Genomic DNA, 23,547 nt, shown 5'->3' with positions numbered 1-23,547 from the left:
TATTTATTTATTTTGAGACGGAGTCTCACTCTGTCGCCCAGGCTGGAGTTCAGTGGTGCGATCTTGGCTCACTGCAACCTCCGCCTCCCGCGTTCAAGCGATTCTCCTTCCTCAGCTTCCCGAGTAGCTGGTATTACAGGCATGGGCCACCACGCCCGGCTAATTTTGTATTTTTAGTAGAGATGGGGTTTCTCCATGTTGGTCAGGCTGGTCTCAAACTCCTGACCTCAGGTGATCTGCCCGCCTTGGCTTCCCAAAGTGCTAGGATTATAGGTGTGAGCCACTAGGCCCAGCCAGTTTTTGTTTGTTTTTTGTTTTTTTAAGAGACGAGGTCTTGCTATGTTGCCCAGGCTAATCTCAAACTCTTGGGCTCAAGCGATCCTCCCGCCTTGGCCTCCCAAAGAGCTGGGATTACAGACATCAGCCTCCGCTCCCAGCCGTGATTTTCTGATTCTCGGCTATTCTGAGAACAGGGACCTCCTGCTGCAAAGAAACACAGACAGGTGCATGGGCCTTAGAGGCCTGGCAATGACTGGATTCGGGAGAGGGCTGAAGTTCTTGAATATCAAGATGCCGTCTTCAACAGTCTTCCTTCTGCCTGGACATGAATGGGAAGGAAGCTCTCGGCCTCCCACACCAGCCTGACTCATTTTGAAGGAGACCGATTACTTCAAGGCATTCTTCTGTATCTCCTTCAAACCCCATTCTCTTTTAAGTTCGTTCTTTCGGCCTCGTTCTGCCCTCCGGAACCCTCTCAGATTGAGATTTTCCTGGAACTGGAGATTCTGTTTTTTTGAGACACTCTCACTCACTCCACTGCCCAGGCTGGAGTACAGTGGCACGATCTTGGCTCACTGCAACCTTTGCCTCCCGAGTTCAAGCAGTTTTCCTGCCTCAGCCTCCTGAGTAGCTGGGATTACAGGTGCCCACCACCACGCCCGACTAATTTTTGTATTTTTAGTAGAGATGGGGTTTCACCATGTTGTCCAGGCTGGCCTCGAACTCCTGACCTCAAGTGATTTGCCCGCCTCGGCCTCCCAAACTGTTGGGACTGCAGACGTGAGCCACTGTGCGCGGCCTGGAGATTCTTTTCAAATTCTCTTTTTCAGGCGGAACACACCTGGTCTTTTTGACTGAACCTCACCCAATAGTTTCTATAACTGACCCCTGGGCATTGTGTTTGGGGGATGGATGAATTCCTGGTTCTGAAAGGGAAGAGGGATGAGCAGCTATCTTTAGCCAGCAAATCAGAGTCACACGTCCCAACAGCAAATTCGCACAGCTTCCTTTCCATGTAGTTTTTTTTTTTTTTTTTTTTGAGACGGAGTCTCACACTGTCACCCGGGCTGGAGTGCGGTGGCACATCTCGGCTCACTGCAACCTCTGCCTCCCGGGTTCAAGTGATTCTCCTGCCTCAGCCTCCCGAGTACTGGGGATTACAGGCGTGCACCACCATGCCCAGCTAATTTATTTTTATTTTTAATTTTAGTAGAGACAGGGTTTCACTATGTCGGCCAGGCTGGTCTCAAATTCCTGACCGTGTGATCTGCCCACCTTGGCCTCCCAAAGTGCTGGGATTACACACCTGAGCCACAGCGACCGGCCTTTTTTTTTTCCTCTCTTTTTAAATAGAGACAGGTGGTAGGGCACGATGGCTCACGCCTGTAATCCCAGCACTTTGGGAGGCCGAGGTGGGCAGATCACGAGGTCAGACGATCGAGACCATCCTGGCTAACATGGTGAAATCCCATCTCTACTAAAAATACAAAAAATTAGCCGGGTGTGGTGGCGGGTGCCTGTAGTCCCAGCTACTCGGGAGGCTGAGGCAGGAGAATGGCGTGAACCCGGGAGGCGGAGCTTGCAGTGAGCCAAGATCGCGCCACTGCACTCCAGCCTCGGCGACAGAGCGACACTCTGTCTCAAAAATAAATAAATAAATAAATAAAATTAAAAAAATAAAATAAAATAGAGACAGAGTCTCGCTCTGTCACCCAGACTGGAGTGCAGGGCTGCAATCATGGCTTGCTGCAACCTCCACCTTCTGGGCTCAAGGGATCCTCCTGTCTCAGCCTGCCAAGTAGCTAAGACTGCAGGTGCACACCACCATGCCCAGCTAATTTTTTTTTTTTTGGTAGAAATGGGGTCTCACTATCTTGCCCAGGCTGGTTTCGAACTCTTGAGCTCTATCAATCCCCCCAGCCTGAGCCTCTGTAAGTGCTGGGATCATAGGCGTGAGCCACCGTGCCCAGCCCCTGTGATTTCTTATTCTGACCAGTGATCAGCACCTGTCACCCAATATTTGTTAAGCGCCGACTGTATGCCAGGCACTATCCTTAGGTTGGGATACAGCAATGAGCTAAACAAAGACCCCTGCTCTTGTGGCGCTCCGTGTGGTGGGGAGACAGAGTGTAGACAAGATGTCCCTGCAAAATGTCAGCGTAGGGGCCGGGCATGGTGGCTCTTGCCTGGAATCCAAGCACTTTCAGAGTTCGAGACTGGCCTGGCCAACATGGTGAAATCCGGTCTCTACTAAAAATAGAAAAATCAGCCAGATGTGGTGGCGGGTGCCTGTAATCCAAGCTACTCGGGGGCATGAGGAAGGAGAATCACTGGAACCCAGGAGCTGGAGGTTGCAGTGACCTGAGATCGTGCCACTGCACTCCAGCCTGTGGGACAGAGTGAGACTCAAAAAAAAAAAAAAAAGTTCAGCATGTTAGGGGAGGTAAGTGTCTCTAAAGGCTGCTAAATCACCATGGTGCCTCAGCCTCCCGAGTAGCTGGAATTATAGGCGCATGACACCATACCCAGCTATTTTTTTTTTTTTCTTTTGAGATGGAGTCTCACCTGTCGCCCAGGCTGGAGTGCAGTGGCGCGATCTCGGCTCACTGCAAGCTCCGCCTCCTGGGTTCACGCCATTCTCCTGCCTCAGCCTCCCGAGTAGCTGGGACTACAGGCGCCTGCCACACACCCGGCTAATTTTTGTATTTTTAGTAGAGATGGAGTTTCACCATGTTAGCCAGGATAGTCTCGATCTGCTGACCTCATGATCCGCCCGCCTCGGCCTCCCAAAGTGCTGGGATTACAGGCATGAGCCACTGCGCCCAGCATGCCCAGCTAATTTTTGTAGTTTTAGTAGAGACGCGGTTTTGCCATGTTGGCCAGGCTGGTCTCGAACTCCTGACCTCAAGTGATCCGCCCACCTCGGCCTCCCAAAGTGCTGGGATTACAGGCGTGAACCACCGTGCCCAGCCAGAATGTTAAGAACTCTTAAAATGGTGTAGGGGTGGGGGCTCCTTTGGAGCTTTGGGGCAGGGAAGACAGAAATGAATCTTAAATCATTGAGCAAATACCCATTATGTGCCTGGCCAGGACTACCCCACTGTGAGGCCACAGAGAAGACTCGCACACAGGGCCTCAGGCCTCCCAGAGTGTGCGGGAGATGAGGACGCGGAGATGGAACCAGGCCAGCCCCGGGCCGTTCCCACTTAGAGACGGTGAGCTCCCACTTAGAGACCCGGGCCGCTCCTGTGTCCCACCTGGGAGAGACGCCTGCTCCCCCAACGGTTGACTCAGGGATGTGGAAGTCCTACCTGGGAAGATCTTCGTCCTGCCATTCCTCCTTCACGTCCACGTTTTCCATCCGGAGCGTGGCTTCGGTGGTCCCCATGGGAGCTGGGAAGAGGCACCGGCTTGAAGCAGGGATGACCCCTGAAAGGAAGCCGCAGAGGAATGGGTTTTACTGGACAATAATCCTAATGACAATCCTCTACCCCATGCAGCTCTTCCCCCTCCCACTCCCCCTCCGTCTCCCCCTCCCCCTTCCCCTCCCCCTCTCTCCTTTCTCCTCTCCTCTCTCCTCTCTCCTTCTTCTTCTTCTTTTTTGAGACGGAGTCTTGTTCTGTTGCCCAGGCTGTAGTGCAATGGTGCCATCTCAGCTCACTGCAACATCCACCTTCCAGGCTCAAGCGATTCTCCCGCCTCAGCCTCCCAAGTAGCTGGGGTTACAGGCACCCATCACCATGCCTGGTTAATTCTTGTATTTTTAGTAGAGACAGGGTTTCGCCATGTTGGCCAGGCTGGTCTCAAACTCCTGACCTCAGGTGATCCTCCTGCCTTGGCCTCCCAAAGTGCTGGGATTACAGGCTTGAGCCATCACACCCGGCTAATTTTTGTATTTTTAATAGAGACGGGGTTTCACTGTGTTGGCCAGGCTGGTCTCAAACTCCTGAGCTCAAGCGGTCTATCCGCCTCAGCCTCCCAAAGTGCTGGGATTACAGGGGTGAGCCACTGAGCTTGGCTGTTTTTTTTTTTTTTTTTTTTTTTAAAAACATGATCTTGCTCTGTTGCCCGGGCTGGAGTGCAGGGGCACAATCATAGCTCATGGCAGCCTTGAACTCCTGGGCTTAAGCAATCCTCCTGCCTCAGCCCCCCACCAGTAGCTGTGACCACAGGTGTGTACCATCATGCCTGGGTAATTTTTTAAAATCTTTTTTTAAGAGATTGGGTCTTGCTATGTTGCCCAGGCTGGTCTCAAACTCTTGGGCTCAAGCAATCCTCCTGCCTCGGCCTCCCTAAGCGCTGAGATTACAAGGGTAAAGCACTGTGCCCGGCCAGCACTTCTTATTGAACCATCACCCAGTCCCATGAGGTTCCCCTGTTTCACAGATGAGAAAACAGAGGCACAGAGAGCTTAGGATGCACAGTGGGGTTCAGAGTTTGAACGTGGGCGAGAGGCTGAGCCTTCAGATACAAGTCCTGCTCCCTTGGAAACTTCGAAATCTACCTTCTCCAGGGTGAGCCATGACCCAGATAGACTTACCCTCCCTCTTGTGCCTTGGACCTCAACTAGAAAGCAATAAATCCAAACAGTCATTCATACTAAAGTGTGAATGGCTGATATACTTCAGCTTCCGTGCTGGGAATGCCAAGTTCAAAGAGAATCCAGTAGGCTCTAACCCATCGCTATCTGCCATATGTACCAGGCCACCTGTCCTGCCTCTCTGTCCTCCCTCAAGCAAGTCCTAGTGACTTTCTGACTCCAGGGCTCACTAAGGCAGTGTGGAAAGAGACTGGGGTTAGAAAGGAGACCCTCGTCTTTACTACCACAAAATGCCACTTTATTTATTTATTTATTTATTTAGAGACGGGGTCTTGCTCTGTCGCCCAGGCTGGAGTGCAGTGGTGTGATCCCAGCTCACTACAGCCTCCGACTCCTGGGCTCAAGCGATCCTCCTGCCTCAGCCTCCCAAGTATCTGGGACCACGAGTGTGTGCCATCATGCCTGGCTAATTTCTCTGATCTTGGTATGTCACCCAGGCTGGTCTTGAACTTTCGGGCTCAGGTGATCCTCTTGCCTCAGCCTCCCAGAGCGCTGGGATTACAGGTGTGAGCCACTGTGCCACCCACCCCCCACACCAGTTTTGTTTTTCTTGTTCTGAGGAGCTCACTGGGGGCAGGGGCAGGGCAGGGGGGAGCAGTCTGGGTGGGGGCCAGGATCAGAGCTGCCAGGTGAGACTGAGTTGTGGTCTGCTCTGGGGCATGGCAGACTCTCAGACCATCTCCCTCTCTGGGTCTCAGTTTCCCTTTCTGTAAACAAAAGAGTTGAATTAGAGATGACCTCTAAGATACCTTTTGGACATAACATACCAGCATCTTATGACTCAAACAACCCCATCTGTTTTGGGCTTTGAAACCAGTGCTTTGCACCTGTGGACAATTCTGCCTCCCCTGCTGCAAGGGGACACTTGGCATTGTCTAGAGGCACTTTTGTCACAACTGAGGGGAAGGAGTGCCCCCTGGGGCAGGCCAGGGGTGCTGCTCAGCACCTTACAGTGCCCAGGATGGCCGCCCATGACCAAGAATGACTGGGTCCCAAATATCCATAGATCCAAGGTGGAGAAACCTTGTCTTAAAGGCAATAGTCATTTCTGTGTGCATTCCCGTGTTTGCGAAAGGATTTCAGGCCTGTGTCCGGCAGTCATTATAGAGTATTGTACACTCTGTCCTTCCATTACCTCTGTCTGTCTCTCAACAGCTTCCGAGTAGCTAGATCCACTTTGTTGTCATTTTTTTTTTGAGACAGAGTCTCGCTCTGTCCCCCAGGCTAGAGTGCAATGGTGCGATCTCGGCTCACTGCAACCTCCACCTCTTGAGTAGCTTGGACTACAGGCGCGTGCCACCACGTCCAGCTAATTTTTGTATTTTTAGTAGAGATGGGGTTTCACTATATTGGCCAGGCTGGTCTCGAACTCCTGACCTCATGATCCACCTGCCTCCCAAAGTGCTGGGATTACAGGTGTGAGCCACCGTGCCGGGTCACTAGATCCACTTTTTAAAGCGTCTAGGGGCTGGGTGCAGTGGTGCATGCCTGGAATTCCAGCACTTTGGGCAGATCACTTGAGACCAGGGGTTCGAGACCAGCCTGGGCAACACAGCAAGACCCCATCTCTCAAAAAAAAAAACAAAACAAAAACTAACCAAGCATAATGGTGGGTGCCTGAGGTCTTAGCTATTCAGGAGGCTGAGGTGGGAGGATTGAGCCCAGAAGGTCAAGACCAGCCTGGGCAACATAGCAAGACGCCATCTCGACGAAAAGCAAAAACAAAAACAAAAATTAATTAAATTTGGTGGGTGCCTGAAGTCATAGCTGTTCAGGAGGCTGAGGTGGGAGGATTGCCTGAGCCCAGGAGGTGGAGGCTGCAGTGAGGTATGATTGTGCCACCACATTCCAGCCTGAGCAACAGAGTGAGGTTCTATTTCAGAAAATAAAATAAAATAAAATAAGGCATCTGGCTGGTGCAGTGGCTCACACCTGTAATCCCCAGCACTTTGGGAGGCTGAGATAGGAGGATCGCTTGAGCCTGGAAGGTCAAGACCAGCCTGGGCAACATAGCAAGTCCCCATCTCTTAAAAAAAAATACAAAAATTAACCAAACATGGTGATGGGTGCCTGGTGCCTGAAGTCCCAGCTATTCAGGAGGCTGAAGTTGGAGGATCGCTTGAGCCCAGGAGGTCGAGACTGCAGTGAGCTATGATCATGCCACTGCTTTCCAGCCTGAGCAACAGAGACCCTACTTCAAAAAATAAAATAAAAGATAAAGCATCTGGCTGGGGGCAGTGGCTCACACGTGTAATCCCAGCACTTTGCGAGGATCGCCTGAGCACAGGAGGTCAAGACCAGCCGGGGCAAGATAGCAAGACCCTGTCTCAAAAAAACCAAATACATGAAGCATGTAAGGCCCCCAACTCTCATGGCATCCAGGCTGCCTCTCTGTGGAGTAGGTTACCTGCAGCCCCCCAGCATAGATATCGGGTTTGCATCGGGGACAGGGGACTGTGGCTTAGCAAGGAAGGACCCAGAGGCAGCCTCAGCCAGATGAGGAAGTGGGGGGAGGGGACGGCTAAAACTAGACCCTCCCCCGTACAGGGTGAGCGTTTCTCACTCGATTCTCTGTCCTCAATGTCGTCATTCATGCTTGGAGGAGGGACAGTAACACGCAGCATGGAAAAAAAAAAAAAAATCCCTCCTGGATGCTATGGGGTGGGGGGTGGGGGTGGCAGCAGCCAGCCAGGCCCTTCCCGCGAGGGTAAGTTCTCCTCGGCAGTAGAAACGCATTTGCTCTCCGGAGGAAGGGGTCTTCGCCTCTCCCTTCCTTATACTGAGCTGGGTGTGACCTCAGCCCCCAGGAACACTCCCACCAGCCCCGCCCCCGACCCCCACCCCCTGCCAGCTGCAGCCACAGGCGTTGACGCCACAGTCTTCTAAGGATGGGGTGGGGTGGGTCCTCCTCAGTGGGCCCCGGACACTCCTGCACTCAGATCCTGGCTTCGCATTTGGGGACGGCCAAAAGAAGACAGTGACATCAAGGAACGGGAGTGAAGCGCTCATTTGAGCCCTGATGTCTGATTATTAACAAATCACATACGAGTTCCAATAAGGAGGAGGCATCTGTGTCTTAAACCATAAACCACCCCCTTCCTCCCCACCCCACAGGACAGCCTTTATCGACACACTTAGATTTTTTTTTTTTTTTTTTCCGAAATCGTCAGCTGGTGGCCTTCCCAGCGTTATAAATAGGAAATACATAGGGCTAGGATGGGTCTATTTCAGCGTCCCAGAGAGAAGCTGAGGTTTTCATCCGCCTGAGCTCTCAGCGTGTCCTGAAAATGGTGCACTTATCTGCCTGCCAGGGGAACGGTGCGCGCGGAAGGTAAACTGTGTTGCTGGGCGCAGCTCTGGGAACGGTTTTCCCTGGTACCGGGAACAGGGATGTGAGGGCCTTCACGGAGTCACAAGACCGTGGCTCTCTGCTCCCACCCGCCCCATCTGCTGGAAAGGGATTTAGAGGCGGCAAAGGCTGCCGGATAAACCTTCCAGGGAGACGGTTTATCCTGGGAGAAGGGGAGATGCGCGCACTCACCTCTGCAGCTGAGACAGCCTCTCCTCCTTATTGGCAAACAAAGGCGAGCCCTGCCCGGGTGCAGCTGGGCATCGCTCACGCTCCCCGGGCCTTCAGAGCCTAGGAGGAAGAGGATGCTCGCAGGGGCGGATTCTGCATCCGAGGAAGGTCACCCAGGGCGACGTGGCCAGCGCCCGCCAGCTCTTTTGTGCAGGGGTGGGTGGGGTGCAGGGTTAGCGGTGGGCTCCCCAGCGCGGGGCTGCGGCTGCGCCCCCTCTCATCGCCGCCCGCCTGCGCGTCCTGCCTCCGAGGTAGCTGCTTCTTCCCAGCTCAGGGCTGGCAGAGGCTCGGCTTCCCGAAGACGGTTAATTTATGCTGCTTTTGTGTGCAGGGAGGAGGGGGTGGGGGGTGGCGGCCTGACGGAAAAGCACAGCCCCCTGCCAGAATCCGGTCCTCTCCATTGGCTGACAGACAAGCATCTCCGAAAGCCACGCCGGGGCAGAGGCAGAAATAATTTTCTGATGGCGCATCAGAGATTTAACAACAAAACAACGGACAAATAAATAAATAAATGGCAAGATGGCCTCATTCCTTAGAGAATGGGGGGTGGGGGGGTTGGGAAAGGTCTTCTTGGCACTTCTCCTTGCAAAGGGAGCAGGGGTGAGGGGTGGCATCCCCCAAAAAGTCTGTGCAGGCAAAGAAATGACTGTCCCCAGGCCGGATGCCATGGCTCACGCCTGTAATCCCAGCACTTTGGGAGGCCGAGGCGGGAGGATCACCTGAAGTCAGGAGTTCGATACCAGCCTGGCCACATGGTGAAACTCCGTCTCTACTGAAAATACAAAAATTAGCCAGGCGTGGTGGCGGGCGCCTGTAATCCCAGCTACTCGGGAGGCTGAGGCAGGAGAATCGCTTGAACCTGGGAGGCGGAGGTTGCAGTGAGCCGAGATGGCGCCACTGCACTGCAGCCTGGGCGGCAGAGGGAGACTCTGTCTCAAAGAAAAGAAAAAAAAAAAGAAATGACTGTCCCCAGGTCACCGTGTTGTGGGTCCATTAGATGGTCACTTACCGTTGATGCAGCCTCGTGCCCTAAACAGGGCTGGGTGCAGGGGAGGCAGAAGTTTCTCAGGCACACTCGCTTTGCAGGGCTGCTGTGGGAACGGCGCCCCCTGCAGTTGTGCGCTGGCGTGGCCTCGCCCTGGAGGAATTCAAGGAGACTGTGGAAGATGGTAGGGTGGAGAGTGCAGGCCGTGCAGTCGGACTGGAAGTGGGTTTGAACTCTAGCCCAGCCACTCCCCAGGTGGCAGACCAGTGGGCATGAGTGATCTCACCTGCGGGCCTCAGTTTTTCTCATCTGTGAAATGGAGCCGCTATGGCTTTTCCACATTATGAGATAATGGATAGACAGCACTAAACACAGTGCTGGGGCACAAGAAAAGCTCCCTATGTGTTTCTTTCTTTCTTTCTTTCTCTTTTTTTTTGAGGTGGAGTCTCGCTCTGTTGCCCAGGCTGGAGTACAGTGGTGCGATCTCGGCTCACTGCAACCTCCGACTCCCAGGTTCAAGTGATTCTCCTCCCTCAGCCTCCCAAGTAGCTGGGATTATAGGCACACACCACCACACCTGGCTAATTTTTTTTTGTATTTTTAGTAGAGGCGGGGTTTCAACATGTTGGCCAGGCTGGTCTCGAACTCCTGACTTCGGGTGATCCGCCCACCTTGGCCTCCCAAAGTGCTGGGATTAGAGGTGTGAATCACTGTGCCCGGCCTATATGTATTTCTTGCTATTGCTGTTTTTAATGTTTATTTTATTTACTTATTTTTTTAAGAAACAGGAGTTTTCCCTGTCATCCAGGCTGGAGTGCAATGGCACAATCACAGCTCGCTGCAGTCTTGAACTCCCGGGCTCAAGTGATCCTTACACCTCTTTCTCTCCAGTGGCTGAGACTACAGGCTCCTACCACCACGCCCTGCTAATCTGTGTAATTTTTGTAGAAATAGGGTATCTCTCTATTGCCCAGGCTGGTCTTGAATTCTTGGGCTCAAGTGAGCCTCTCATCTCAGCCTCGAAAAATGTTGGGATTATAGGTGTGAGCCACCGTGCCTAGCCCACAGCACTTACTATTAATTGAAATTATTTACACTTTTTTTTGTTGTTGTTGTTGATTCTCTGCTCCTCCTTATTAGAATATACTGTTTTTGTTTTGTTTTGTTTTGAGACCGAGACTTGCTCTGTTTCCCAGGCTGGAGTGCAGTGGTGTGATCTCAGCTCACTGCAACCTCCGCCTCCTCTCAGGTTCAAGCGATTCTCATGCCTCAGCCTCCCAAGCATCTGGGACTACAGGCATGCACCACCACACCCAGCTATTTTTTTTATTTTTGGTAGAAACGGGGTTTCACCATGTTGGCCAGGCTGGTCTTAAACTCCTGACCTCAGGCAACCTGCCCACCTTGGCCTCCCAAAGTGTTGGGATTACAGGCGTGAGCCACCGCACCTGGCCAGAATATACATTTTCGAAGAGCAGAGGCTCAGTTGGTCTTACGCACCACGCGTTCTCCGCACAAGGTAGCAACTCCTGGTGCAAAGCTGTTCGGGAAACGCAGGCAGAGTGCATGAAGGCTGGCTTCCTTCATGACATTCAATGACACCCCACCTAGGCTGGCAGCCTCACCCGCTGCATGGAGGTCTGCACTCTTCCGAGGCATAAAGGTAACCTGCCCACAGCAGAGGCAGAAAGCCCCGATGGGGAAGCAGAGACCCCAGAGACTTTAGCACAAGGTTGGGACTTCCCATCTCCTGGCTGGAGAAAATGGAGGTCTTGTAAGAGACACTTGTGTTAACTGAGGGGTGGATTCGGTGAGTCCCTGTGCTGGGCACTGGGCACAAGATATGAGTAATTCCCATTACTGGCAAACAAAGGCGAGCCCTGCCTGGGTGCAGCGGGCATCTCTCAGGCTCCCCAGGCCTTCAGAGCATCGGAGGAAGAGGATGCCTGAAGGAGTGGATTCTGCATCCGAGGAAGGTTGCAAGGCGATATGGCTAGTGCCCACCAGCTCTTTTGTGCAGGGGTGGAGGTGCAGGGTTAGTGGTGGGCTCCCCTGCGTGGGGCTGCGGCTGTGGCCCCTCTCATCATCACCCGCCTGCGCTCCCTGCCTCTGAGGTATCTGCTTCTTCCCAGCTCACGGCTGGCAGAGGCGTGGCTTCCCTAATTCAGTTAATTCATGCTGTTTTTGTGTGCAGGATTGGGAATTCTCTTAGAATTACCATTCAGTTGAGGCCAGGCATGTAATCCCAGCACTTTGGGAGGCCGCTCACACCTGTAATCTCAGCACTTTGGGAGGCTGAGGCGGGCAGATAACTTGAGGTTGGGAGTTTGAGACCAGCCTGGACAGCATGGTGAAACCCCGCCTCTACTAAAAATACAAAAATTGGTCAGACGTGGTGGTGGGCACCTGTAATTCCAGCTACTCGGGAGACTGAGGCAGGAGAATCGCTTGAACCCGGGAGGTGGAGGTTGCAGTGAGCCCAGATTGAGCCACTGCATTCCAGGTGGGGTGACAGAGTGAGACTCCATTTCAAAAAAAAAAAAAATAAGTAATTCCCATTCCGTTGAGAGAAACAGGTGGACAACAGAGTCTGGGCTGATCTAGAGACATCTTTGGAGTGGTGCGGGTTGGGGGACCGTTGGGGAGGTTTCCTGGTGGGGCACAGAGGTGGCGACTGTATGAGTGAGACCCCTGAGGAGTGAATGGAGTTAGATGAATAAAAAAGAGGGAGGAAGGGATATTCTGGACAGACAGGCCTGCCCAGACTGGCATTTAAAGAGCAACAGCTTCTCCCCAGTCCACCAAAGCCTGGGAGCTGTCCATGGTGCTACAGCCACCACCGAGGAGCCACAGCGTGTGACCTAAGCTTGGTTCCCTGTTTTTTTTTTTTTTTTTTTCCCTTTGAGACAGAGTCTCGCTCTGTCACCCAGGCTGGTGCGATCTCGGCTCACTGCAACCTCCACCTCCCAGGTTCAGGCGATTTTTCCGCCTCAGCCTCCCGAGTAGCTGGGATTACAGGCACCCACCACCACGCCAGGCTAATTTTTGTATTTTTAGTAGAGACGGGGTTTCACCATGTTGGCCAGGCTGGTCTCAAACTCCTGACCTCAGGTGATCCACTCACCTCGGCCTCCCAAAGTGCTGGGATGACAGGTGTGAGCCACTGCAGCTGGCCTCTGTCTGTTTTCATTTCGTTTTATTTTAATTTTAAAATGGAAAAATTTTAATTTAATTTATTTTTTTTGAGACAGGTTCTTGCTCTGTAGCCCAGGCTGGAGTGCGGGGGTGTGATCATGGCTCACTGCAGCCTCAACCTCCTGGGCTCAAGCGATCCTCCTATCTCAGCCTCCCTGGCAGCTGGGACTACAGGTGTATGCCATCACACTTGGTTAATTTGACAATTTTTTGTAGAGATGGGGTCTCACTATTTTTCCCAGGCAAACATACCACACCCAGTGGGTGTGGATATCTTTAGGGGCCATTATTCTGCCGGCCATCCCTGAGGAATTCGTTTGGAAATGCACAAAAGGGCTAGATTTTGTAGGACCTTGAAACTTTTCTGAAGGTGAGCTTGTAGAAAATTTTCTTGTGGGCTGGGTGCAGTGGCTCACACCTGTAATCCCAGCACTTTGGGAGTCTGAGGCGGGTGGATCACTTGAGGCCAGGAGTGCTGGGCTCAGTGCTGGGATTACAGGTGTAATCCCGGCCTGTCACTCTGTATCTTTAACCCCTACACCAGTGGCTCTCACCTGGGGGGGTGGTGATCCTGCCCGCAGCGGACACCGGACGATTTCTGGGGACATTTGTGGTTGTTGCGACTGAGGGATACTCCTGTTATGGAGTGGATGGAGGCCAGGGACGCTGCTCAGCACCCTGCAGTGCCCAGGATGGCTCCGCCCCAGAGAACAATCTGGTCCCAATGTCCACGGTACTGAGCAAGAAGAATTCTGCCCTAAAAGAATGCTTGATACAGGCCAGGCAGTGTGGCTCACGCCTATAATCCCAGCACTTTGGAGGCCAAAGTGGATGGTCAGGAGGTCAGAAGTTCAAGACCAGCCTGGCCAACATGGTGAAACCCCGTCTGTACTAAAAATACAAAAATTAGCCGGGCGTGGTGGCGCACGCCTGTGATCCCAGCTATTCAGGAGGCTGAGGCAGGAAAATCACTTGAACCCGGGAGGCGGACGTTGCAGTGAGCTGAGATTGCGTCACTGCACTCCAGCCTGGGTGACAGAGCAAGACTCTGTCTCAAAAATAAATAAATAAATCCATAAAATAAAATGACTTCCAAGCTTCGTGCTGAATCACTGTCTAGTGTTCCTAAGTGCAAGAAAGCTCCAAGGAGAGGCCATGCGCGGTGGCTCACGCCTGTAATCCCAGCACTTTGGGTGGCCGAGGCGGGCGGATCACAAGGTCAGGAGATCGAGACCAGCCTGGCTAACACGGCAATACCCCGTCTCTACTAAAAATACAAAAAATTAGCCGGGCGTGGTGGCGGGCGCCTGTGGTCCCAGCTACTTGGGAGGCTGAGGCAGGAGAATGGCGTGAACCCGGGAGGCGGAGCTTGCAGTGAGCCGAGATCGCGCCACTGCAGTCTGGCCTGGGCGACAGAGCAAGACTCCATCTCAAAAAAAAAAAAGAAAGCTCCAAGAAGAAAAACAGTGTGTTAGAGAACTTCAGATATGAGTAAAAGTGCTATGAGTTCAATGTGAATGAATCAACCATGTCTATTTGTTGGGAATAACGCTCAAAATCCTAAGGAGATTGAATACACAAACAAAGGGATTTTAGCAAAGCAATTTTACTTCTGCGCAGAGAGGTGTTTTCCTTTGTCCAGTCGTCATGAGAGTGCACCTGAACAAAGGGGCACGAGAGCCTTTATTCCTGAGGCAAGTCCTGCCCCTGTGCCCTTTCCCCATTGGCCGGGGTCGGGTCACACAATCTGAACTAATCCCGGTTGGCTAGACATTTGAACTTTCTCTTTTTTCTTTTCTTTTTTTTTTTGAGACGGAGTTTCGCTCTTATTGCCCAGGTTGGAGTGCAATGATGCAATCTCAGCTCACTGCAACCTCCACCTCCTGGGTTAAAGTGATTCTCCTGCCTCAGCCTCCTGAGTAACTGGGATTATAGGCATGCACCACCACTCCTGGCGAATTTTGTGTTTTTAGTAGAGATGTTGGTCAGGCGGGTCTCGAACTCCTGACCTCAGTTGATCCGCCCTCCTCATCCTCTCAAAGTGCTGGGATTACAGGCGTGAGCCACTGCACTGGCCGAGGTCATGTATTGATGGTTGATGCAAACACTGTGACTAGAGGCTCACAGGAACCCAACCTCGTGTTTCTCTTAGGAGCGATGGTCAGTATTAGTGAGCTTGGTATTGACTTTAGAGAACAGAATTAATGAGAATCGACTGTGTCTACTTCTTTTTTTTTTTTTTGAGACGGAGTCTTGCTCTGTCGCCCAGGCTGGAGTGCAGTGGTGCAATCTCAGCTCACTGCAAGCTCCGCCTCCCGGGTTCATGCCATTCTCCTGCCTCAGCCTCCCGAGTAGCTGGGACTACAGGCGCCTGCCACCATGCCTGGCTAATTTTTTTGTATTTTTAGTAGAGACAGGGTTTCACTGTGTTAGCCAGGATGGTCTCGATCTCCTGACCTCATGATCTGCCTGCCTTGGCCTCCCAAAGTGCTGGGATTATAGGTGTGAGCCACCACGCCTGGCCTCTTTTTTCTTTTCTTTTCTTTCTTTCTTTTTTTTTAGACTGGGTCTTGCTCTGTCACCCAGACTGGAATGCAGTGGTACACTTATGGCTCACTGCAGCCTCCACCTCCTGGGCTCAAGCGATCCTCCCACCTCAGCCTCCTAAGTGGCTAGGACTACAGGCACACACAACCACATCCAGCTAATTTTTGTATTTTGTAGAGATGGGGTCTCCCTATGTTGCCCAGACTGGTTTCAAACTCCTGGGCTCAAGCAATCTTCCTGCCTTGGCCTCCGAAGTAGCTGGGGTTACTGGTGTGAGCCACTATGCCTGTTTCTACTTCTGAAGGCTGTTTTTTTTTTTTTTTGTTTTGTTTTGTTTTTTGTTTTGAGACAGAGTTTCACTCTTTCACCCAGGCTGGAGTGCAGTGGTGTGATCTCAACTCACTGCAATCTCTGCCCTCCAGGTTCAAGCAGTTCTCCTGCCTCAGCCTCCTGAGTAGCTGGGATTATAGGCAACTACCACCACGCCCAGCTAATTTTTTTGTATTTTTAATAGAGACAGGGTTTCACTATGTTAGCCAGGCTGGTCTTGAACTCTCGACCTCGGCCTCCCAAAGTGCTGGGATTACAAGTGTAAGCCACCATGCCCGGCCTTCTGAAGGCTGTTGTGGGAACTAGATCACATTTTGCATGTAAAGCATTTAGCACAATCCTTGCAGTAAATAATAGAAAAAATGCAACCCAGAGAAAACACTACAACAGATCCTTTGTAAAGAGACACAGCCTTCGTTACCTAATTAGAACGGCAGGGACTTGGAGAGAGGCCGTGTGCAATTAATTACCTTGTTGGACTTTAGCCAGGGCATGGCAGGGGGAGCTGCACTGGCCAGACCCACCAGACCATTCCTGGTGGCCACACATGGTCATAGAGTTACAGATGGAAGAGTGCCATCCGCTAAATCACCAAATGTGGCTTCCCTCAGCACCCTGGGCTCTCCATGGAGCCTGTCCAAGAATTAGTAGCCCTGTATCTGCTGAATGCACTTCTTACTTTAATGCTCTCGTAATACTCCATTGTCAAAAAGCCAACTGATTTGAAAGACTTTAGCAAAGCAAAAGTTCATAGATGCCCAAGACCCAAGACTTCCTTTTTTGTTTGTTTTGTTTTGTTTTGAGACTGAGTCTCACTCCGTCACCTGGGCTGGAGTGCAGTGGCGCGATCTCGGCTCACTGCAACATCTGCCTCCCAGGTTCAAGCAATTCTCCTGCCTTGGCCTCCCGAGTAGCTGGGACTACAGTCACCCGCCACCTCGCCTGGCTAATTTTTGTATTTTTTAGTAGAGACAGGGTTTCACCATGTTGACCAGGCTCGTCTTGAACTCGTGACCTCAGGTGATCCGCCCGCCTCAGCCTCCCCAAGTGCTGGAATTACAGGCATGAGCCACTGCGCCCGGCCCCTTTTATGTTTTTTGTTTGTTTGTTTGTTTGTTTGTTTTGAGACGGGGGTCTGGCTCTGTCACCCAGGCTGGAGTGCAGTGGTGCGATCTTGGCTCACTGCAACCTCTGCCTCCTGGGCTCAAGGGATCCTCCCGCCTCAGCCTCCTGAGTAGCTGGGACCACAGGCACCTGCCACCATGCCTATCTAACAGAAGCCCAAGACTTCTATGATGCTTTTTGGAGTCTAGTGTTCAAAGTGGGCGTCTTAGTCTGTTCAGGGTGCTATAACAAAGCCAGGCGCAGTGGCTCACGCCTATAATCCCAGCACTTTGGGAGACCGAGGCGGGTGGATCACCTGAGCTCAGGAGTTTGATACCAGCCTGGCCAACATGGTGAAACCCCATCTCTACTAAAAATACAAAAATTAGCCGGGTGTGGTGGCGCATGCCAGTAATCCCAGCTACTCGGGAGGCTGAGGTTGGAGGATCGCCAAAGCCTGGGAGGCGGAGGTTTCAGTGAGCTGAAATTGTGCTATTGCACTCCAGCGACAGAGCGAGATTCCGTCTCAAAACAAAACAAAACAAACAAACAAACAAATAAACAAAAAAGCTTCCTAGTGAATGGAGGGAAAGGCTTAGGCAGAAGCCCCGTTACTTTACGTGGGGCCCTTCAGAAGTCGCTGGGCTCACTAGGTTCCTAGCCGTGTTTGAGAGTCGGCTTTTCTAAGAGATACTCATGCAGCCCAGCCTCTGGGCCGCCCAGCTTCCGGCCGGCCAGCCTGTGGAGGTTGGTCAGGTGGTCACCCATCTTCTTCTTTTTTTTTTGGAGAGCCTCACTCTATTCCCCAGGCTGGAGTGCAGTAGCGTGATCTCGGCTCACTGCATCCCCTGCCTCTTGGGTTCAAGCGATTCTCATGCCTCAGCCTCTTGAGTAGCTGGGATTACAGGCGTGCACCACCACGCCCGGCTAATTTTTGTATTTTTAGTAGAACTGGGGTTTTGCCATGTTGGCCAGGCTGGTCTCAAACTCCTGACATCAGGTGATCTGCCTGCCTTGGCCTCCCAAAGTGCAGGGATTACAGGTGTGAGCCACCGCGTGCGGCCCACTTCCTCATCTAGGAAGTGACTCTCCAGGAAGTCACAGAGATGGGGGTCTGTAGGGGCGGAACCCAGGGTATGAAGATCCAAAAGACCCTGGTTGAGATTTTTCCCCGGGGCCATGGCGGCTTCCATGGCTTCCAGGGTTTTACCCCACTCATCTTGACCTGGCTTCAGGATGTCCTGGAAGACAGCAGGGCCACCACGCTGGTTTTGCATCTTCAGGAGACGCTCAACACCCTTGCACTTCTCCTTGGCCAATTCATGGAAGAAGTAACCCCCGCATTCCGGAGGCACATCATGGTGATCGAAATAGAAGCGCAGACGGTGGCTCACGCCTGTAATCCCAGCATTTTGGGAGGCCGAGGCGGGCGGATCATGAGGTCGGGAGATCGAGACCATCCTGGCTAACACGGTGAAACCCCGTCTCTACTAAAAATACAAAAAATTAGCCAGGTGTGGTGGTGGGCGCCTGTAGTCCCAGCTACTCGGGAGGCTGAGGCAGGAGAATGGCGTGAACCCAGGAGGCGGAGCTTGCAGTGAGCGGAGATTGCGCCACTGCACTCCAGCCTGGGCGACAGAGCCAGACTCCGTCTCAAAAAAAAAACAAGCAAAAAAAACAAAAACAAAAACAAAAACAAAACAAAAAAACCAGCAGAGGGAGGAGGTGTAGGAGGCCCGCAGGTGCAAACTGACCAGGCGGTTGACGGCTGCCTCCACCGCGGTGGAATAATTCTGACGAATCTGGGAGCTCATGGTTGGTCGGCAAGAAGGAGCTAACCACAAAAACAGCGTTGGTTGGTCCGAGAAGCAGGAGATGGCTGAGCCGATGCTCCTGGAGGTTGCAAGGAGAGAGGAAATCAGCGGGTGGTCGGAGGCTGGAAGTGAGTTCCCGGATCTGTTCCGTCCAAACACTGTGGAAGCAAGAGACGGATCCGCGGGACCGCCAAACACGCTGCTGCTTGTCAGGTTTCAATACTGTCAAGTGACTCTCCCTCCCCCTCCTTCCAGGCTGCAGTCTTGGGAAGGAAGTCACTATGCACAACCCACACTCAAAAGGTGTAGAGTTACTCTCTATCTCCTTAAGCGCAGTGTAGCTACACAAATTAGGAATTCTTCTACATAAGAGATTTGTCTGTTTGCCTCCACTTATTTGTTTATTCATTCAATTCTTTCTCTCTCTCTCTTTTGTTTCCTTCCCTTCCCTCCCTCCCTGCTCCTCTCCCTCTCCTTTTTTAAATTATTTATTTATTTATTTATTTATTTGAGACTGTGTATTGCTCTGTTGCCCAGGCTGGAGTACAGTGGTGTGATCTCGGCTCACTGCATCCTCCACCTCCTGGGTTAGGTGATTCTCCTGCCTCAGCCTCCCAAGTAGCTGGGATTACAGGTGTGCACCACCACTCCTGGCTAATTTTTTTTTTTTTTGTAGTTTTTGTAGAGACAGGGTTTCGCCATGTTGGCTAGGCTGGTCTTGAACTCCTGACCTTGGGTGAGCTGCCCACCTCGCCTTCCCAAAGTGCTGGGATTACAGGCGTGAGCCACCACGCCCAGCCCTTTCTTTCTTTTCTCTTTTTTGAGACAAGGTCTCACTCTGGAGTGCAGTGGTACAATCACAGCTCACTGCAGCCTTGACAGCCCAGGCTCAAGTGATCCTCCCACCTTAGCCTCCTGAGTAGCTGGGACCACAGGCATGTACCACCATGACCAGCTAATTAAAAAAAAATTGTAGAAACAGGATCTTGCTATGTTGCCCAGGCTAGTCTCAAAGTCCTAGGGCTCAAGATCCTTCTGCCTCCACCTCTCAAAATGTTGGGATTACAGACGTGAGCCACTGTGCCCGGCCTATCATTTATTTATATCACGTTGTGAACACAGGAGGCAGAGACCATGGGGGCCTTCTGAAGAGTCATTCTGAGGCTAGATGCAGTGGCTCACGTCTGTAATCCCAGCACTTTTGGAGGCCAAGGCAAGATTATTTGAGGCCAGGAGTTCAACATCGGCCTGGGCAACATAGCAAGACACTGTCTCTACAAAAAATTTAAAAATTAGCTGGCTGTGGTGGTGGTGGGGCTTGAGCAGAGACCTCCACATCTGAGTGGTTAAAGGGAAGGTGGGGCTCGGAGACAGAGGTAGGGCTTGTGCAGAGACCATATCTGAGCAGGTAAAGGGAAGGCGGGGCTCCGAGAAAGAGGCGGGGCTTGTGGCATGGGTGGGGCTTGAGCAGAGACCTCCACACCTGAATGGTTAAAGGGAAGATGCGGTTCCAAAAAAAAGGCGGGGCTTGTGGCATGGCTGGGGGTTGAGCAGAGATCACATCTGAGTGGGTAAAGGGAAGGCAGGGCTCTGAGTAAGAGGCGGGGCTTGTAGCATGGGCGGGACTTGATCAGATACCACCACATCTGAGTGGTTAAAGGGAACGTGGGGCTCCGAGAAAGAGGCAGGGCTTCTAGCATGGGCGGGGCTTGAGCAGAGACCTCCACATTTGAGTGGTTAAGAGGAGGGCGGGGCTCTGCGTAGGAGGCGGGGCCTCGGGGCAGGTGTGGTCGCGGGGCGGTGTCTCCCTAGCCTAAGAGAAGGAAGCGAGAAGGTGAGGGCTTCGCGCAGGGGGCGGAGCTTGGGGCGCGTGGCCAGGCGCGAGCGGCACGCGGCTCGGGGGCGGGGCGGGTGACGTAGCGGGTCCGCGGCGGGTGACGTAGCGGGTCCGCCAGGCTCGGGGAAGACGCCAAGATGGCGACGAGTCAGTATTTCGACTTCGCGCAGGGCGGCGGCCCGCAGTACAGGTAACTGCCCCGCCGCGCCAGCCCCCGCCAGTCCCGGCCCCTGCAGCCTGGCCGGGACCCCGCCTACCCCTTCTCCCGCCGCGTGCGCCCGGCCCGGCCCCAGTCCCAGCCCCAACCTGGAACCCCGGCCTGAGGGAAGCCGCGGCGCCGGGAGAAGCAGGCGGGGCGGCCTCAGGTTAGGCACCGGGCGGGATGCGGGCTCCGGGGCTCCGGCTGAGACGTCTCTGCAGCCGACGGTGTCTGTCGGCGGGAGCGGGAGGGGGCTCCTGAAGTGGGAGGGGGCCTGGGTCTGGGCCTGGGCCTGTGCGGGGTCGGGGGGGTCAGCCCCTGATGGGGGCGCCCCGAGGAGGGCAGCGAGAGGGGACAGACCCGGGGAGCGGGGGGGGGGGGTGGTCTGGCCGGGGAGAGGGAGGGACCGAGGAGGGGAGGGGACGGAACTGACCCAATGCAGGGAGGAGACCTGGGAGGTGCCTGGCCGGGGAGTGGGTGGGGATGGGCAGAGGGGAGCTGACCCCTGATTGCTGGTAGGGGAAGAGAAGACACAGACCTAGGAGGGTATCTGGCTGGGCAGGAGGAGGGGAAGGGCAGAGGGGCATTGACACCCGATTGCGGGAGGAGGAGAAGACACAGACCTGGGAGGGTGCCTGGCCGGGCAGGGGGATGGCCAGAGGGTAGCTGACCCCCGATTACTTGTAGGGGAGGAGAAAACAGAGATCAGCGAGGGTTCCTGGCTGGGCAGGAGGAAGCCACAGTCGAGGGGTGAGGAATTGGCCCCTGATGGGGGTAAGAGAGAAGACAGAAACCTGGGAGGGTGTCTGGCTGGACAGGGGGAGAGCTAGAGCGGAGCTGACCCCGATTGCTGGTAGGGGGAGAGAATTCAGACCTGGGAGGGTGTCTGGCTGGGCAGGAGGAGGGGAAGGGCAGAGGGGCGTTAATCCCCGATTGCTGGAGGAGAAGGCAGAGACCTGGGAAGTTTCCCGACTGGGCAGGGGGCAGCCACATTCGAGTGTGGAGGGCACTGACCCCTCATGGTGGGGGTAGGAGAGAAGGCAGAGACCTGGGAGGGTACCTAGCAGGCAGGGGCAGAGACCTGGGGTGGGGTGTGGAGTAAGGGTGGGAACCTGACCCCTGATGTGGGATGGAGGAGAGAAGACAGAGACCTGGGAGGTTACCCCAGGGAGGGGCGGAAACCGAGGTTGGTGGGGAACTGAGGCCTGACTGGGGAAGGGGGACAGAGACTTGGCGGGAAGCCAGTATTATGTGGGAGGAGGTCCTGAGGTCAAATAAGAGGGTGGGACCTGGGTTTCCAGGGAACTGGGACCCTGCTGGGACAGTGAGGAGGGAGAAAGGGCCCTGAGTGTTGTGATATTTAAGATCCTTTTCTAGGTCTTAAATATCTGGTCGTTTGGGAGGGGAGGGAGAGAAAGGATCCTGGAGGAGAGATGGCAGGGGATGGGGGCACACTGGGAACTGGCCAGGGGCAGAAGGGCTCAGAGGGTAGGGACACACACGGGGTAAGTTTGTGCCCCAAGTGTACAAACACACACTCTACACTGTTCTCCCAGGCCTGCTCCTCGGAGCATCTCTGCTATCTTCAGCCCGTCCATCTGCCCCCAATACTGGGGTCCCAGTCTGGGAGCCAGGGCTGGCATCTCTGGGGGGACCAGATCCCCCCCCCCAACAGTTGATCATTTCCGCGTGTCACCCTTGTGTCAGTTTCCAGCTGGTAGCTTGCTATAACCTTGTTTCTCACAGTCCCTGCTGAGCCCCCACAGATACAAACCACCCCTTGGGCACCTCATAGAGGGGCCTCTGCTGAGCTGGCGGGGGGTCTTTGCCCCCCGCGGTGTTCCTACTGCATTTCAGCATATGGAAGAGAGATCCAGGCTGGTGTTTCAGCTTCCCGCGGTGGAGCGGCAGTGCCGACCCTTCCACCAGTGGCGGTGATATTGCTATACCCTTCCTAATGGAATCACAAAGAGAAACCACCCAGGGCTTGGAAACTAGGGCTGTGGGAATGAGGAGTGCATCTGTTTCCTGCACTCGGAGTGGTTTCTCCGGTGGAGTATTTGACTAGTAATGGATTTCCTATTAGGGAAAGAATCTATGACCTGCTGATTTCCCAGAATGGAGCGTTTAATTTTTATTTGATCTTTTCTTTTGCTTCCTTCATCCTCAGTGGTGTTTTGATTGCCAGTGCTCAGTTAAAGCGGCTGGACTTGGCTAGCGATCCAGGCTAGTAGAAACTTCTGGACACACTCCACCCCCTGCTTGCTAGCTCTTCCTTCTTTTCTGTTTCTCTTCTTTCTTTCTCCATTGTATTCTTCCATCAGACGTGGAAAATCACTTGAATATTATGCTTGCTATTAAAATTACCTTCCAGAGGAGAAATTGAATGTTTATGTTGTTCAAATAGGTGATTGCTAAGCTTCAGTAGAGGCTTCTGTCATTGATTTGAATTAACGTGCACAGCTACCTTCTGTGTTCTGATGGCTTAGGCGATACAGTATACACGCAACCCGGTGTTGAGTTGTTGAGTTAGTCCGTCCTTAGAATTGCCGCAGGGAGAATGTGTTCTTCCTTAAGAAAATAGTAAGCTATTAACTAAAAATAACACAGGAGTCATAGCAAAATACATTTCATTCTCACAAAACCTTGAAACAAGATGATAGGCATTATTCGAATGACTTTAGGTTAACTAGACATTCTTTCTTGTGGGAAATGACTTTTGTTTGGAAACTTTGGCTGCTTTTAAAGTACATATGTTTTGGCCGGGTGCAGTGACTCATGCCTGTAAACCCAGCACTTTGGGAGGCCGAGGCAAGCGGATCGCTTGAGGTCAGGAGTTCGAGACCAGCCTGGCCAACATGGTGAAACCCTGTCTCTCCTAAAAATACAAAAATTAGCCGGGCGTGGTGTCGCATGCCTGTAATCCCAGTTACCCGGGAGGCTGAGGCAGGAGAATCTCTTGAACCCGGGAGGTGGAGGTTGCTGTGAGCTGAGATCATTGCGTTACTGCACTCCAGCCTGGGCGACACGGTGAGACTGTCTCAAACAAACAAAAAAGTACCTATGGTTTATATAAC

The 23,547-nt window shown here is 53.1% G+C and overlaps 3 protein-coding genes across 21 annotated transcripts in view; 1 reads left to right on the top strand and 2 right to left on the bottom strand.

Annotated features, from left to right (window-relative positions):
* Positions 1 to 8,788, bottom strand: part of ATCAY (ATCAY kinesin light chain interacting caytaxin) — a 47,661-nt gene extending 38,873 nt beyond the window's left edge. The window contains exons 1-2 of one of the 2 annotated variants that reach the window (XM_016934673.3): positions 8,421 to 8,788; positions 3,591 to 3,708 (exon numbers count right to left, since the gene is read on the bottom strand). In XM_016934673.3, coding sequence (XP_016790162.2) covers positions 3,591 to 3,667 — 77 coding nt within the window. In that variant the 5' untranslated portion in view covers positions 3,668 to 3,708; positions 8,421 to 8,788. The remainder of the gene's footprint in view (positions 1 to 3,590; positions 3,709 to 8,420) is intronic. The other variant, XM_016934674.3, reaches the window with a different exon arrangement.
* An 8,489-nt stretch (positions 8,789 to 17,277) lies between these two features.
* On the bottom strand, positions 17,278 to 18,466 carry LOC736336 (ferritin light chain-like). The gene is made up of 3 exons (XM_016934382.4): positions 18,331 to 18,466; positions 17,688 to 18,009; positions 17,278 to 17,412 (listed from the first exon to the last, which is right to left on the bottom strand). The coding sequence occupies exons 1-3, from the start codon at positions 18,432 to 18,434 to the stop codon at positions 17,278 to 17,280; spliced, it is 561 nt and encodes a 186-aa protein (XP_016789871.3). The 5' UTR covers positions 18,435 to 18,466.
* Positions 18,467 to 20,353: 1,887 nt separating this feature from the next.
* ZFR2 (zinc finger RNA binding protein 2) overlaps positions 20,354 to 23,547 on the top strand; it is an 82,097-nt gene continuing 78,903 nt past the window's right edge. For 17 of the 18 annotated variants that reach the window (XR_008541089.2, XR_010153664.1, XR_010153663.1 and 14 more), the window contains exon 1: positions 20,354 to 20,461. Coding sequence is in view for 12 of the 18 variants with exons in the window: in XM_054673880.2 (XP_054529855.1) it covers positions 20,409 to 20,461 (53 nt within the window). In the remaining 6 variants the exon portion in view is untranslated. The remainder of the gene's footprint in view (positions 20,462 to 23,547) is intronic. The other variant, XM_054673887.2, reaches the window with a different exon arrangement.

This window comes from Pan troglodytes, chromosome 20 (assembly GCF_028858775.2).
Source record: "Pan troglodytes isolate AG18354 chromosome 20, NHGRI_mPanTro3-v2.0_pri, whole genome shotgun sequence".
Classification (NCBI taxonomy): Eukaryota; Metazoa; Chordata; class Mammalia; order Primates; family Hominidae; genus Pan; species Pan troglodytes.
This window is presented reverse-complemented; position numbering and strand designations above follow the sequence as displayed.

Bases quoted from the DNA above. Each gene is read 5' to 3' on its own strand.
- LOC736336 (XM_016934382.4), bottom strand. From the start codon at position 18,434: ATGAGCTCCCAGATTCGTCAGAATTATTCCACCGCGGTGGAGGCAGCC. The intron at 18,010-18,330 runs GTTTTTTTGTTT...TACAGGCGTGAG, and splicing joins TACACCTCCTCCCTCTGCTG to CCACCGTCTGCGCTTCTATT. The intron at 17,413-17,687 runs GTGGGCCGCACG...GAATAGAGTGAG, and splicing joins GTCACTTCCTAGATGAGGAA to GCTCTCCAAAAAAAAAAGAA.